The sequence below is a fragment of the Callionymus lyra genome, chromosome 18 (assembly GCF_982586985.1).
Source record: "Callionymus lyra chromosome 18, fCalLyr1.hap1.1, whole genome shotgun sequence".
Lineage (NCBI taxonomy): Eukaryota > Metazoa > Chordata > Actinopteri > Syngnathiformes > Callionymidae > Callionymus > Callionymus lyra.
In genome coordinates this window covers 3,826,054-3,842,951 of record NC_141835.1, presented here as the reverse complement: position 1 = coordinate 3,842,951, position 16,898 = coordinate 3,826,054, and the positions used below count along the sequence as shown (strand labels likewise).

Genomic DNA, 16,898 nt, shown 5'->3' with positions numbered 1-16,898 from the left:
AACATTTAAAAATGGCCGCCAGGTTCTCCACTAGTTTTCTTGTTTTCTCACGTGACATTTTGTGTAAAATGCAAAAGAACATTTTTAAAATCTTCTTTCTTCAATCAAGAAGTTCCTGGAGATGATCCTGGAGTCGACTCTGAAACATGGACGTCCTGCAGACGAGAAGAAACTGGAGGCGTCGTCGACAAGAAGCTTCTAATCAGAACCTGCTGCTCGACATCCACTCTTAAGATTCTTCTCACACATGATTCGGCCAAGAATGTGTTTGTGTCGACGGCTGGTCTGTTGCTGGTCCAGCATCTTCTGCCTCGATCCAGCCTCACCACGAGAAGCTTCAGATGATCCTCTGCAGGTCTGGTCTCCACCATCTCGTCTCATGTACAGATCATTTAATCTACGCTTCTGATGTTGTCTCTGGTTTCAAGACGTTCTTTATGGATTTATTTTCTTAAAGGAACAGAAGCGACTGAGTTTTTAATCTTTTTTACTTTTCATGGGGAAAAAACACAAGTGGTCCAGCTTTAGGTCTATATGGTCCAGATAAGAACAAATCTGATGTGTTAATATGGAAATAAAATTTAGGAAATAACTCTAACTAGATTTTAAATTTAATGAACATTTTTTTACGATAAAAACATTTGTTGACTGACCTTCACTTTTCAAAAAGACTTATTTATCAAGTTTTTATTTTTATTTTTCATCATATTATTTTTGACAATCCCCTCAACTATAGATCATTTGTTCTTAAAATCTTAATTTAGTTTTAAATGTAGCTTTTTATTGATTCAAGTTGACAAACAAGACACAACTGCTTAATTTAATCAATAAAATGTACTTTTCAATAGAAATATGTGTTAATCTGATACAAAAAGTACAAAGAAAATGTACGTTTTAAGATTAGTTTTGAATAAATCAGTTGAAAATATATATTTATTCAACAACTAAAGTATAAAAAAAGCCCTCGTCCTGCTTCCTAGTCTGAGGTTGTATTAGTGATAAATATTATATTATTATCCACACACACACACACACACACACACACACACACACACACACACACACACACACACACACACACTTATTGGCTTCAACGGACGTTCAGATACTATCAAGAACTAAAACTTTAAAATTTAAGGTAAAACTTCATTCAGTCAAACTTCAGGAGTGAATATCATCAGGAGAGTTTACATCAATTTGCGTTGCTAGCTTGTTAGCTGGATATTAGCTTTCATGCTAATTAGTCATTTACCGGTTAACAGTATGTTAAAGTTGAAGGTTATATAATTAAATAATATTTTGAAAAGATAAAGTACATGTTTTACGACTTGCAACGTTCATGCCGGTGCTAGCTTGCTTTGTTAGCTTCATGCTCAAAGCTAACCTTTAGCTAACTGTCTCAGGACGTGAATAAAAAGACGGATGTATTTTACTTAAACAAAAACGTTGTGGTGAAAAGCATCAAGACTGTGACATCAATTTGTTTTGCTAAAGCTTTAACAAGCTAATCTTGTTAGCTGGAGATTAGCATTTGTCGCTAGTTAGTAATTTAAACGCTTAACAGTATTTAAAGTTGAAGGTTTGGGAAAATCTAGTTTAAAATTAGAAATAAAAAAAAAAAAAAACATTTTTAAGACTAGCGATATTCATGATAAGCTTTAACAAGCTAATCTTGTTAGTTCAATATTAGCTTTGCCGCCAGTTAGCAATTTAAATGCTTTTAAGCTTTTGAACACATTTTTAAAAGACAAAGTTGTATTTGGAAATACTAGCAACAGTAGTAACAAGTAAAACTGATGCAGTAAAATGCATCAATACAGTTGAGATCGATAAGGTTTGCTATGCTATTGTTAGCTGGATATTAGCTTCGCCGCTAGTTAGACTTAAATATGTTCATTTATATTCAAAAATGCTTTTAAACTTTTATAGATAACAACATTTTTAAATTATTAAATTACAAGTTTTTAAAAAATGTCATTTCTGAAAAGAAAGTTGAAACAAATCACATTTTGATTTGATAAAATACTTACTAGACATTTTACTTACTCTACATGTCTGAAAAGCTATCTTGTTAGCTCATCAGTGTCTTAAGCTAACAACATGTTAAAGTAAAAACTTTGTGGAAATCATGTTTAAAATTACATATTATTTTCTAATCATAGAAAAAAATCATACAAATCACATTTATTTGATAAAGTACTTTGAGTACTATTTTTTTTTACCACTAGCAACCTTCACGTCACTGGCTAGCTTGCGTTTTTAGCTCCATGCTCAAAGCTAACCTTCGTTGTCAAGAGCTAGGCTATCTTGTTAGCTGGACATCAGCTTTGCAGCTAGTTAGCCTTAAAGATGCTACTCCTGATAGCATGTGTGAAATATTGTTGCATTTGTGGAGATAAATCTTTTAACTGGTAAACATTTCTAGTGAAAGTCAAAATCCACGAACACAGCAGGAAAGAACGATGAAGCTGTTGGTCTGAGTTCATAGAGAAGTCTGAGACATTGACAGGAAGAGAGTGAGATCTATAGATGGAGAGACAGGAAGTGACACGATGGAGGAACTTATACGAGATGATAACTGTTGATGTTCCTGAAGCTCCGAGTGGAAACTTTTCTTTGAGAAACGATACGTCAACAGTGAGTCCGACAAATAAAAACTCGTCACAGCAGACATTTAGTGTTTTTTTTACGGCTCGTTTCAAAAACAATCTTTTCCCTGCTGCGTTCACACGCTTGTTTTTGGAGGGAAAAACATCTTGTCCTAATGTTAGCGTAGCATCATCACGCTACGCTAATAAGTAGCAGAACACGACGTACAAGTTTATAAAGTTCTGGACGATAAGAAGTAACTGTAACTTTATTCAATGTTGTTTACTTTAAACTACTGTGACTCGTGATAAAAACTACTACCAGGTAACAATGAACTTCTAGATATTTCTAGCAAGTGTAACTTAAGTTGTTTGAAGGTATTTTTCATTGTATTTATTTGTTAATGTTTTTCGCGTGCGACAGTATTCGAAGGTATTGTTCTCACGTAACGAACATCAACTCGACATCTTAGCAAAACTATTTTTATCATACTTTTTTTTTTTAAGTTTGTTGTTAATGTTTTCCAGCAAAATATTTTTCACAATTTTAATACAATATATGATTATTATTTTACCAGCATCTGGGACTCAATGTATCTTTCTAAACGCCAATATTTTAATGATTTAATATTGTATTAAAACCAGTTGATAAATGTGACTTATATAAAACTAATAATAAGATAATACAATATTTTATGCCAACATATAAATACATCACAGAACCATTTATTTAATAAAAATAGCCAAAGATAAAAATAAAGACGTAAGAAACGACATAAGAATATTCAGTTTTGGAGAACGAGATCAAAAGTTACTTCACTCTGGCTAAGGAATGTCTCTTTATTCATGCGTGACCCGTTTACCTGCGTCTATGAAGTATAATCTTGATGTATCTTTAAGAACTTGATTTTCTACATAAACAATGTGTCGTATTTATTAAATATTATATTCTGTAATTTTTAGTCATTATAATTTATATAAAATAAAGTATTACATGATAATAAGTCTTATTATTATAATTCATTTCAATTATACATTTATCTTTGATTTCTTTTGTATTCTATTAGTTCATGACATTTAAACTTTAACACGTTTATTTTTCTTTCATTCATAAAAGTTCATTAGATTTTACGTCAGATAAAAGTTTTGTCACGAGTTTTTATCTTTGAATTTTGACTTTGATTAACGCTATAAACCTGAGTATTTTCACAAAAATACATGTACTTTTTGACTCGAGTATTGTTGACACACATGTCAACATGAATGAATACACACTCCAGTGTGTATTTATCACAGTTTGTCTCGATATTATGGATCAAAATAAACATTCGCTGCTTCACATGATGTTAAAAGTACTTTGATAAAAACATAGTTAATTTAAACTGGATTTAATAAAAAAAAAAACAGTTATAAATCCATATTTTACTGAATAAAACATGCCTTTTCTCTAATGATTTAATAAAACGATATATTTGTTATTTTATTTCCAGCAGAAGCTGCTGATCTCGTGCACGCGCGCGCGCGCGAGCGGACGGTACTCACCCGCGAGCCTGGCTTCTGCGCGCACACCTGCGGCAGGTAACACAGGTAACACAGCAGCCACACGCACACGTGAGTGAAGGTCAGCCGCATCACTGCTGTCACTCAAGCTTCTCAAGGTCAAACAACGAGCTCCGGGTCTCAGCGCGAGGCTCGCGGCTCCATTTAACGGCGAGGGCGGGGCTTTGTGGCGGTGATGGACAGGCGGCGAGGCCAATGGAAGCGGTGCAAGGGAGGCCCCGCCCACAAACAGCTACACACACACTGAGGGTGGTTGAGATGCATTATGGGTCGTCACAGCAGGGGGCGCTGTTTGATTGAGAGGCTGATGGTTCAACGACAGCTGAGCTCGAGTGACTGATGTTCAGCAGGTCATACATGTTTAAGTTTATTGTTTATAATGTTGTTTATTCATGTTTTATTTGAACAGATATTAATTTCACTGATTGACGCTTAAATACTTCTTTAAACACATGTTACGGGAGCTAATGCTACGTAGCTTCCAGACAAATAATCATGCTTAATGTCTCGAGGCCTTGGCTCCGGACGGTGTTTGAAAAAGTTACTTTTGATTCGCTATGTCATTTATGGCATGAAGCGGATTATTTTAAGTAATTTAAACAAATATTATTTCTTATATTTGTATTTAAACATTACGGAATAAAAATGTGATTTGAAAAGTTAAAGTAACAAAAATGATGACAAATTAGTTTGTATTTTTAATTTTCAGATTCGAACCAAATAAGTCTTGAATCGATGATGATCTAATAAAGTTTAAAATAACTATTTTACATGAAAGTCCAGTTGATGTTTAAACTGACAAACAGCGCCCCCTGTCGTCTGTTCGGATGATGTTCTGTCTTCTGTGAGTCTTTGTTTAGAAAATATAATCTTTTGTTTAAGTTTGTATGTTGTGTGTCTGTGTGAGAGTCGTGTGTCTGTGTGAGAGTCGTGTGTCTGTGTGAGAGTCGTGTGTCTGTGTGAGAGTCGTGTGTCTGTGTGAGAGTCGTGTGTCTGTGTGAGAGTCGTGTGTCTGTGTGAGAGACGTGTGTCTGTGTGAGAGACGTTGTGTGTCTGTGTGAGAGACGTTGTGTGTCTGTGTGTGAGTCTTTGTGTGTCTGTGTGTGTGTCTATGTGAGTCTTTGTGTATGTGTGTGTGTCTATGTGAGTCTTTGTGTGTCTATGTGAGTCTTTGTGTGTCTGTGTGTGTGTCTATGTGAGTCTTTGTGTGTCTATGTGAGTCTTTGTGTGTCTGTGTGTGTGTCTATGTGAGTCTTTGTGTGTCTATGTGAGTCTTTGTGTGTCTGTGTGTGTGTCTATGTGAGTCTTTGTGTGCCATAAGATAGTTTCTATCAAGAGCATCTTTATTATCAAGTTTGTATTTCAGTTCAAACATGAATGAACGTCTTTCATCAAATGTTCTCTTCACTTCTTTTGAGAGGAAGAATAAAAGCGAGGGATGAGAGTTGAAGTGGAGGCTCAGAGTGAAGTGTGTAGAGAAGTGAGAACCATAAGTTCTTCCTTTACTGTTGCTGCTGATCCCCCTTTCATCCTCCTCCTCCTCTTCTTCATCCTCCTCTTCACTCTCCTCCTCTTCATCCTCCTCTTCACCTTTACCTTCCTCTTCATCCTCCTCTTTACCTTGCTCTTCACTTTCCACTTCATGTGCTCCTCTTCTTCATCCTTTACTCCTCCTCCTCCCTCTTCCTCTTCTTCTCCTCTACTGTTAATCCTTTTCCTCCTGTTATTCATCCTCCTCTTCATCCTACTTTCCTCATACTAATCCAAGTTATCTTCCTCCTCTTCCTCCTCATTTTCTTCATCTTCTTCTTAATCCCCTCATCCCTTCCCTCCTACTCCTCATCTTCATCTTCCTTCTCCTGCTCCTCCTCCTCCTCCTCCACCTCCTCTTCTTCATCTTCATCTTCATCTTCATCCTCTCCTCCTCCTCCTCCTCCACCTCCTCTTCTTCTTCTTCATCTTCATCCTCCTCCTCCTCCTCCTCCTCCTCCTCCTCCTCCTCCTCCTCCTCCTCCTCCTCCTCCTCCTCCTTCTCCTCCTCCTCTTCCTCCTCCTCTTCCTCGTCCTCCTCTCCTCCTCCTCCTCCACCTCCTCTTCTTCATCTTCATCCTCCTCCTCCTCCTCCTCCACCTCCTCTTCTTCATCCTCCTCCTCCTCCTCTTCTTCATCTTCATCTTCATCCTCCTCTTCTTCATCTACATCCTCCTCCTCCTCCTCCTCCTCCTCCTCCTCCTCCTCCTCCTCCACCTCCTCATCTTCCTCCTCCTCCTCCTCCTCCACCTCCTCATCTTCATCTTCCTCCATCTCCTCCACCTCCTCCTCCTCTTCCTCATCTTCATCTTCATCTTCATCCTCCTCCTCCTCTTCCTCATCTTCATCTTCATCCTCCTCCTCCTCCTCCTCCTCCTCTCTCTCATTCATTGTATCTGCAGATGTTTCTCCTCGACAGCAGCATCATTGAAGTGTCAGTGAAGTGTTGAGATGTTGAGATGTTGAGGACCTGAGGAGGTAGAATCCAGGAGGACTCATCAAAGAGTGAAGTCCTGTGGTCCCGGGGGAAGGTCCGGGTCCGGGTCCGAGGAGGGGGAACAGGAGAGTCTCTTGGAATGTTAACGACTTCATCTCCTCCCTCGACCCTGACACTGTTGTAGGTTCTGTTGTCATCAGGCCGAGCATGAACGGATCTTCACAACACAAACAAAGACCCAATTACTGGACCGGTCCAGCGCCGACCCCCCTCGCCCCCCCTCACCCCCCCTCACACCTCCAGAGTTAATTAGCAGGTGTCTTTTGAATCCATCCCTGGGACCCCCTGAGGCCCCGGGAGGAAGGAGGGGCCACACAGATGTTCAGGAGACAAAGGCTCCTGGACATGTTCCTGAGACTCTTTCATATCTACTGTAGTTATGATGACGTTCAGTGTTTGTTTCGCTTTTGATCTTCTTAGTGTTTTGATCGATGTTTGTTTCAAACGTGACGAAAATATTTTACTCCCGCAGATAAAACATCAATTTATCTTCGACTCACAAGCTTCAAATCTTTAAACTCCAACATATTATACAAACTATTGAGATGTTTCATAAAAAACGTTTTAGTTTTTGTGTTTAAATGTGTAGTTATGTGAGTTTAAAGCAGCACTAAGTAACATTTAAAACCACTTGATAAAAATCAAGTGTTTTTTAACAGGTTTTACCAAAGAGACAAAACATGAAGAATCTCGCCCGTACAGGTGGTGGCGTCAGGACTGCAGACCCTGGTCAAGTTGAGACTTTCCTGGGCAGGTGAGCATTTGCATAAAACTTTATATATTTATATCTTTACTGTGAACGGTTTGTAATGAATTATGGATTTAAAGAATGTAACATTTTTTGTTGCATTTGTGTATTTGTTTTATATATTTAATGCTATGAAAACAATATAAACAAGTATTTTAGTCAAATGTTAAATATACCTACAAACAAACGTATGTGTTTTTTACTTAATCCAAACATTATTTATAACTTTTTGACCAGCAGGTCATCACATCACATACAGTAAGAATTGACTAAGAAAACGCTGTGGGACAAATCCTTCAAAAGGTTCACGGATCCAGATGGTTATCCAGTAAATTTCAGAATCCGACCGATTATTACATTTTCCTTTAAAAATGTAACTTGTTTTTTAACGAACAAGAAAAGTGATCGACCTCCTTGATAGATGTCATTAACTTATATTAGTATTGTAGTATTTTTATAGTATCTAAGTATTTTTATTTTGAGATACCAATGAACAAAGTCTCTGTATCTGAAGTTTTACTCTAGAATAGTATTTTAAAAGTCATAAATTGTACAAAGAAGTATTTCCAAGTACTTCCAATTATTTCCAGGTATTTCCAAGTACTTCCAAGTATTTCTAAGTATTTCCAAGTATTTCCAAGTATTTCCAAGTATTTCCAAGTACTTCTAAGATCTTTTGTCGCTTCTAAAAACGTTTGTATTTGACCGACAGGCGACGGATGAACGACGACGAGTGACAGTCGTCCAGGGTGTGAGAAGCAACAGTTTCTCGTCCAGCACCTGCACCTGCTATTCACTCTCTGTTTACACGCTGTCATCCACAATTAGCGCCTCCTGGGGGCCGCGCTGCCCTCTGCACCCTCGGGCCGGGGCCCTTATGGAAGCCTAATGGAGCATAGCTCGCTCCTGATTGAATTAACAGCTCCGGCCCCGGGACCTTTCCCCCTGCAGCTGGACTGGGGGGGCCCAGCATGGGACCCTCGCGGACGGGTGAGAGCCGGGGTGAGGGGGGGGGGGCGAGTGTGGCCCCAGCATGTAAATAAAAAGGTATATTATGCTCATCATCAGTGGGCCCCTCATAGACCAGCTCACCTCTCACTGAACCCCCCGGTTCATCTCACGCCCCCAAACATCAACACAAACATGCAGCAGTGACCCCTGCACTCGACCCCTTTAAAAGAAACCTGGTGGCCCCTGTTAACAAGCCAGACCCGTCCCCTGGTGTCCCTGGTTCTGATCCGATCCAGCTCCTCTGTTCCCAACACTGGGTCACAAGTTTAGTGGGTCATCGTCACGGCTTTCATAACGTGCCCATACTGCACTGCAACAGTCACACCAGGTTAAACATCCTAAGAGTTTTGTGGTTTAAGACGGTCGCTCACGGTTAAGCTAGTGAACTAGTTAGCTTATCGAGGAGAGAAACAAACAATAATACACAAATATATTTGTTAGTAATCTCTGCTGCAGGACAAACTGACTAAGATGCATGTGGACCCTGGTCTGGTCTCCTGGATTACGGACTATCTTACTGATGGACCACAGTATGTCAGGCTGAAGGATATCAAGTCTGACACTGTGGTGTGCAGTACAGGAGCACCTCAGGGGACAGTACTGGCCCCTCTCCTCTTCACCATCTACACTTCAGACTTCTGCTACAACTCAGAGCTGAGTCTCGTCCAGAAGTTTGCTGACGACACTGACATTGTTGGATGCATCAGGGACAACAGCGAAGACGAGTACAGGAGTCTGATACGTGACTTTGTGGACTGGAGTGAGAGGAACCACTTGCAGCTGAACACCTCAAAGACCAAGGAGCTGGTCTTGGACTTCAGGAGGTCCAGGACAAAGCCACGTCCAGTGTCCATCAGAGGCAACGAGGTGGAGATAGTGGACAACTATAAGTACCTCGGTGTGTGGATGGACAGTAAACTGGACTGGATCTTCAACACAGACCATGTTTATAAGAAGGTTCAGAGTAGACTGTACTTTCTGAGGAGGCTTCGATCATTTAACATCTGCAAGAAGCTCCTCTGCATGTTCTACCAGTCTGTGGTGGCCAGTGTTCTATGCTGTGGTGTGTTGGGGTGGAAATGTGTCCAAGAGGAGGTCAACAGGTCAACAGGTTGATCAGGAGGGCTGGTTCTGTGGTTGGAATGAAGCTGGACTCACTGGTGACAGTTGCTGAGAGGAGATCATTGAACAAACTACTGTCCATCATGGATGATGACAGTCATCCTCTGAACACTGTCATCAGTGAGCAGAGAAGCAGATGAAGCACAAATGCTCCTCCCAGGTGCAACACTAATAGACTCAGGGACTCATTCATTCCTCGGGCTATTAAATTGTACAATTCAGAGTTCGGGGGCAGGAGTGGAGTGAAAGTATCTGGATGTTCTGTTCTATGTTAGTCTTTGTATCCTTTGTCTTTGTTGTTTTTCTTTGACTTATGTTCTTTGTCTTTATCTTTAGACTTAGATTGTATCATCTTGTTCTTCCTCTTTATGTTCTTCTTCTTATTTTATTTTTTATGTATTATTTTTTATTGTTTATGGAAAATTGCTGGCTATTGGTAAAAAACAATTTAACCTTACTTACTTACTTACTTAATTAACCTTACCTTAAACACTAACATGTAACATGAGCAGTTACTGAAATAATAAAAGATTAAACTACCATCTTTACAACAGTTCAACCAGCTAACCTGCCCAGACTAGTGAACTCAACCAGTTAACTTGATCATTTAAGATGGTCAGTGATCATTAGATTGTTTTAAAGAAAAAAGGTTAAATATTCTAATAAAGATGTTGATTGTTGTCAAGAAACATTTTTATAAGTAATCGTTGAATCTCATCGTAGAAAACTATGAGTCACTCAAATAAAATAAAAACGGATTTTAATCTGAAGAAACTTCTCTTCCATTATCCTCCTCTTCTTCCATTCCTTTCCTCTTCATCCTCCTCTTTCTATTATTTTACTCCGTTTGTTCTCCTCATCTTCTTTTACTCTTCCTCTTCTCTCCCACTTCCTTTCATCTTATCCTCCTCTTCCTCCTCTTACCTTCTCCTTCCTTCTCTCCCTCCTAATTTCATTAAAAAACACAAAACATCACTAAAACAAATGTAAAACAGTTTATAGAATTCAAATAATTTACGGGTTTTGCCCTCCAAAACCCGTAAATTATTTGAATTTTTCTTTAAATTGGTTTATTCTGCCCTCTAGTGGCGACTTTCTTTAACTGCCGTTTGTTTTATTATTATTTTTTAATTGTACTTTTTATCGGTTCTACATTTTATCAAATTATTTATCGTCATTTGAGTTTAATTATTATAACTTGGTTATTAAAATGTATTTATTAAATATGTATTTTTACCGGTTTTATTTCTGTTTGCGTAAGTCAGCAGTATTTGACTTAAATGCAAGAGTAAGAGTGAGACAGAGAGAGAGGGTGAGAGTGAGATGGAGAGAGAGAGAGAGAGAGAGAGAGTGAGATGGAGAGAGAGAGAGAGAGAGAGTGAGATGGAGAGAGAAACATATCAGTACAAACACGCAACAGTATTTTTAGCAGCAGAGACTCGGAGGCAGAATCTGCGGAGGAAGCAGGTGAAGAAACAAAACATCCTCGTCTCTCTTCGTCAATACTCGTCTCCCTTCGTCGCTCCTCGTCTCTCCTCGTTTCTCTCCGTCTCTCCTCGTCTCTCTTCGTCGCTCCTCGTCGCTCCTCGTCTCTCTTCGTCAATCCTCGTCTCTCTTCGTCAATCCTCGTCTCCCTTCGTCGCTCCTCGTCTCTGCTCGTCTCTGCTCGTCTCTCCGCCTGCACTGCTCGCTCGTGAGCGGCTCCATCTGCTCTGACGCTCGGGCTCGAGATGCTTCATCTGCGGCTCGACGCCTCGATCCTCGTCCCTGACGCGCGCTAGCATGCGAGGACCAGGAGGCTTCATCGTCATCTTCATCCGGGAACAAAGCAGCAGATCCGGATCACATCTGATCCCAGGCAGGTCAGTCTCGCTCGAGCCGCGGCTCGGTTTCGAACCCACACACACTGGAGGTCGAGGCCTGTGTTTTTCTTCAGGATCCCAGACTGTCGTAGATGTTCGATGGTTTGATGCTGATGAGAAGAGACTCTCAGTCCAGTCACTGCTCCGTGTTTTCTCTCCATCTTTGTCCCCTGAAGACATGTGTCATATGGAGGATGAATGTGTTCATGTATGTTCATGTATGTTCATGTGTGTGACCCTCATACACGTGACCCTCCCCCAACTCACGTATTTAATCTGCATCTTGTTGTTACTCGAGCAGATGTTTAGAAATATATAGTTTTAATGTCGTATCTTATAGATGCGATACATCCAATAATATCAATCAGATGTTCAGACGAGAACAAGAGCGTTTGTCGAGAAATATCATGTTATTTACTATATTATGGAAAAAAAGATACATTTAGTAAAACACTGGGAGAACAAATACATCTGCCAAGGAGCTCTTGGAGCATTATATAGTAGAACCTATATAGTACTGTGTAATAAACCTCTTACTATCATCAACATTAAAGTTGATTTAAAGTGTGTATGTGTTTTGTTGTGAAGTGTGACTCTATTGTATCATCAGTGTGTGTGTTGTTGTGGTGTGTGACTCTATTGTATCATCAGTGTGTGTGTTGTTGTGGTGTGTGACTCTATTATATCATCAGTGTGTGTGTTGTTGTGGTGTGTGACTCTATTGTATCATCAGTGTGTGTGTTGTTGTGGTGTGTGACTCTATTATATCATCAGTGTGTGTGTTGTTGTGATGTGTGACTCTATTGTATCATCAGTGTGTGTGTGTTGTAGTGATGTGTGACTCTATTGTATCATCAGTGTGTGTGTGTTGTAGTGATGTGTGACTCTATTGTATCATCAGTGTGATGTGTGACTCTATTGTATCATCAGTGTGAGTGTGTTGTTGTGATGTGTGACTCTATTGTATCATCAGTGTGTGTGTGTTGTTGTGATGTGTGACTCTATTGTATCATCAGTGTGAGTGTGTTGTTGTGATGTGTGACTCTATTGTATCATCAGTGTGTGTGTTGTTGTGATGTGTGACTCTATTGTATCATCAGTGTGTGTGTTGTTGTGGTGTGTGACTATTGTATCATCAGTGTGTGTGTGTTGTTGTGGTGTGTGACTCTATTGTATCATCAGTGTGTGTGTTGTTGTGGTGTGTGACTCTATTGTATATCCAGTGTGTGTGTGTTGTTGTGGTGTGTGACTCTATTGTATCATCAGTGTGTGTGTGTTGTGGTGTGTGACTATTGTATCATCAGTGTGTTGTTGTGATGTGTGACTCTATTGTATCATCAGTGTGTGTGTGTTGTGTGACTCTATTGTATCATCCGTGTGTGTGTGTGTTGTTGTGATGTGTGACTCTATTGTATCATCAGTGTGTGTGTGGTGTGTGACTCTATTGTATCATCAGTGTGTGTGTTGTTGTGGTGTGTGACTCTATTGTATATCCAGTGTGTGTGTGTTGTTGTGGTGTGTGACTCTATTGTATCATCAGTGTGTGTGTGTTGTTGTGGTGTGTGACTCTATTGTATCATCAGTGTGTGTGTTGTTGTGGTGTGTGACTCTATTGTATATCCAGTGTGTGTGTGTTGTTGTGGTGTGTGACTCTATTGTATCATCAGTGTGTGTGTGTGTTGTTGTGGTGTGAGACTCTATTGTATCACCAGTGTGTGTGTGTTGTTGTGGTGTGTGACTCTATTGTATATCCAGTGTGTGTGTGTTGTTGTGATGTGTGACTCTATTGTATCATCAGTGTGTGTGTGTTGTTGTGGTGTGAGACTCTATTGTATCATCAGTGTGTGTGTGTTGTTGTGATGTGTGACTCTATTATATCATCAGTGTGTGTGTTGTTGTGATTTTATTGTATCATCAGTGTGTGTGTGTTGTTGTGATGTGTGACTCGTATTGTATCATCATTGTGTGTTTGTACAAAACACTCTTTGAAATATTGACATTAGAAAATGATCTTAAGCTCCGCCCACTGAAAACACTTTTCTGGAGATTAAATCTTGTTGACCATAACCACACCCACTCTGCTGTGATTGGTCAAGCATGGAGGTGTGTCACCACGCGTCATCAATGGTCTCCACTTCCAAGGGACTCGTTGTATAAACAAAGCGTGATTACTGCTGGAGGAGGAGTGAAGTCATTATTACATCATAATAGACTCTCGTAACCTCTTGTTCGTCCAGATTTCAGAGCAACTTTATAAAGTAATGAGTTTAAAACATGGTCATGATGAGAAGTTACTGCGTCTTGAAGAACATTTACTACATGACACCAAAGTTGAAGTTTCACCTTAGTTAGAGTTTCAGTGAAACAGGATATTCAGTTGACCTCCTTGGCAGAGGTATTACAACCAGAAGTGACATCATTTCTTCTCTCCACAGACAACGATGGTGGATCCTTCAGAAGCAGACGAGCTCAGCAAGTGTAAAGGCCAACAGTCTCCACCGGTGGGCGCCGAGGACCCTCGAGTGTTCCAGCAGGCCGAGGGCAGCACGACGGAGGAGGACGGCGATGCGGGTTTCGAGACCCCGCCCACCGGCAGCGCAGAGACGAGTCCCTTTCATTCTATAACCCTGTCCGAGCCGGAGGTGCCCACCCCTCCCCCGCCCGCCCCCACGGACAAAGACCCCAAGCTGCACCTGGACCTGTACAACTTCGACTCGCCGGCCGCCGAGGGAAGCCGCTACGTGCTGACCAGCCCCCGGTCTCTGGAGGCGTGTGCCCGGTGTGGGGTCAAACCCGTGGAGCTGCTGCCTCGCCTTTTGTCGGACTTCGCTCGGGAGGCCCCGGGACGCTCCATGCGGGTCGCGGCCGGGCTCTTCGAAGTCTACGAGAAGGACCGACACGCCAAGCTCCGGCAGTGCAGGGAGGAGCGAGAGAGAATAGTGAGGGAGGAGAATAGACGAGTGTTACAAGCCACGGTCAACAGTAACGTGAAGGCGTCATCGACAGAGCCACAGCACAAAGAACCTACTGGGTCCGACTTGTCCAGGTCCAAATCCTCGGATATAAGCAACTCATCCAAATGCATGGACTCGTCAAAATCAGGCTCCAATGGCTCCGTCCCGTCAACCAACCTCTCTCGTCAAGGATCCACCAAACGCTCGTCCCGGGATCACACGAAAAGGTGGTCCGGTCCCCCACCTGTGACCAGGAAGTCCTCGGCTGGGAAATCCTGCAACACATTTCCTCGCCAGACCGCGAAAACCCCTTCGTTCCCCAGAGCGAACTCCACGTTATCGTCGTCCGGGTCGAAGCCTGTGCCTCAGAACGGGACGACAGTCAACGGTGGAACCGGTGGTCCAGTACCCCAGCAGAACGGTCACGGGTTCCATCCAACGGTGCGCGGGAAAAGCCAGTCGATGGAGTCGCTGCAGAGGAGACGGGATCTCGTGAACTCGTCCACCTCGAACACTGCGACGACGACCACCTGCACCTCGTCCGAGTCGGGCGCGTCTTCGTCGTACAGTTGGGACGGTCCTCGCGATCACTGGGCCAAGGTCTCCAGTCCTCGCGCTCGCACCCTCGCCACCTTCAACTCGCTGATGGGTCGGAGTCTCAGCCTGGGGGACTTGAGTCACTCCCCCCAGACCACGCAGAAGGTGGAGCGTATAGTGAAGGAGGTCCGGCGCAGAGGCTTGAACGCCGTGTCGGAGCGCGACCGCAAGATCGCGGCGTTGATGCTGGCGAGGTACCAGGAGGAGGACATCATGAGTCAGACCCGCTTCGTGGCCCACCTTCAGTGGGACAGTGAGCGACGGATGGACGAGCTGAGGCGGGAGCAGGAGGACCGGGAGAAGCAACGGGTCGTGCTGGAGTGCCAGCGAGTCTGGCAGACTCAGGTGTCCACGAGACAGAAGATACTCGGTCAGCAAGAGCGGGAGACGGCGGCGGCGAAACTGAAGCAGGCGGAGGAGAGCGAGGAGCGGTGGAGGGAGTTGGCGGAGCAGCAGGAGCGCACTCGACTCCTGAAGCTGCAGCAGGCGGCACGAGAGGAGAAACACAAGAAAGCCCTCCAGGAGCAGAACCTCAAGTCTCTGGAGGAGGAGCGAGCAGCCATGCTGGAACAGGAAAGACTTTTGCTCAACGAGAAGCTCACCATGGCGGAGCTGAAGAGGCAGGAGAAGGAGCACCAGGCTCAAGAGGAGAGGCTGGGTCTGAACAAGGCGGAGAAGAGACGACACGTCGCTCTGATCCAGGAGATCGCCCGCCGGGAGCAGGAGGAACGGGACGAGGCCAGGAGGCTCGCCGAGGAGAAGCTGAACCGCTCGCTGGACAACTACGAACAGATCGTGGAGCGCCGCGGGCAGGAGCTGAAGGAGAAGGCCAAGCGCGAGGAGAAGCAGATCCAGAAGGCCCGGAAGGCGGCGGAGAAGCGGGAGCGACAGGTGCAGCAGCAGATGGAGGCTCGCATGAAGGAGGTGGAGAAGCGAGCCCAGCAGGCGGCCATGGTGGCGGAGGTGCGGGCCAAGGAGAAGGCCCAGCGGGCCGTCCAGAGCCGGCAGGAGAAGGAGCGTCTCCAGAAGCTCAACAGGCAGAGGGTGATGGAGGAGGAGCAGCAGAGGCGGCAGGAGCTGCTGCAGTCCATCGAGAAGAAGCTGGAGAAGAGCGAGCAGATCTTCAAGGAGAAGCGAGCGGTGCTGGAGAGCGCGCGCTCGGTGGCGCGAGCTAGCTTCCACGTCCGGGACCGGGTGCGCGAGGAGACCAACATGCGCACGTTTGACAAGATGGCGCTGGAAGCTCAACTCAAAGCCAACCTGGACGAGAAGTAGATCTTCTCTGGGTTCGTCCCCACGTCTGGTCATGTGCTCAAGCCTTCGTGGCGTCAATCAACGCAGCTTTAACCATTTCCTCATGAGAACCCCCCGAACCCCGAACCACCCGTCCAGACGTATCCTTGTCTCATCCAAACACTGTAGTCACGTGAAAACCAAACCCTCCTTCAGGACCCCCCGACCCGACCCTTTACTGTCTCCTGGACCGTCTGAGCTCCAGGACTGGAGATGAAAAGAGTCTTTGTTCACCAGGAAGCACAACAGCCTAATGGACTCTCAGAAACTAAAGAAAACCCGGGAACATCTGCGAGACGGAAATAGCACGAGCAGAAAGCCTTGGGCGGGATTCTGTGCCGACCCCCCTGCCAGGTCAGCATCGTCATGGAACTGCTGCAGTGATGACCGCCCGGGTTCTGTCCACTTCCTGTCCGGGGGGGGAGCCAGAAAATAAGGTAAATCCTCAACGATATTGTTGTCATGTGAGTCGAGAACAATCGTTCCTGCTGTGATGATCCCTCGGATTAGAATCTGATGCTGCGGTTGCCGTGGTTACAGATGCGAGTAGAGGGGGGGGGCAGTAGAATGTTCTGGAACAGAAGTCGATTTATTCTGTCCTTACCTTCAGAGAAGAACGGAGCATTACTCAGCGGT

General features: G+C 43.5%; 2 protein-coding genes across 3 annotated transcripts in view; one reads left to right on the top strand and one right to left on the bottom strand.

Moving 5' to 3' along the window:
- The window catches only part of smoc1 (SPARC related modular calcium binding 1), a 41,263-nt gene extending 36,991 nt beyond the window's left edge, over nt 1-4,272 (bottom strand). For both annotated transcript variants that reach the window (XM_087780170.1, XM_087780171.1), the window contains exon 1: nt 4,131-4,272. In XM_087780170.1, the coding sequence (XP_087636296.1) occupies nt 4,131-4,220 (90 nt within the window). In that variant the 5' untranslated portion in view covers nt 4,221-4,272. The remainder of the gene's footprint in view (nt 1-4,130) is intronic.
- A 6,933-nt stretch (nt 4,273-11,205) lies between these two features.
- The window catches only part of ccdc177 (coiled-coil domain containing 177), a 7,153-nt gene continuing 1,460 nt past the window's right edge, over nt 11,206-16,898 (top strand). The window contains exons 1-2 of the mRNA XM_087780239.1: nt 11,206-11,418; nt 13,854-16,699. Coding sequence (XP_087636365.1) covers nt 13,860-16,244 — 2,385 coding nt within the window. The 5' untranslated portion in view covers nt 11,206-11,418; nt 13,854-13,859 and the 3' untranslated portion in view covers nt 16,245-16,699. The remainder of the gene's footprint in view (nt 11,419-13,853; nt 16,700-16,898) is intronic.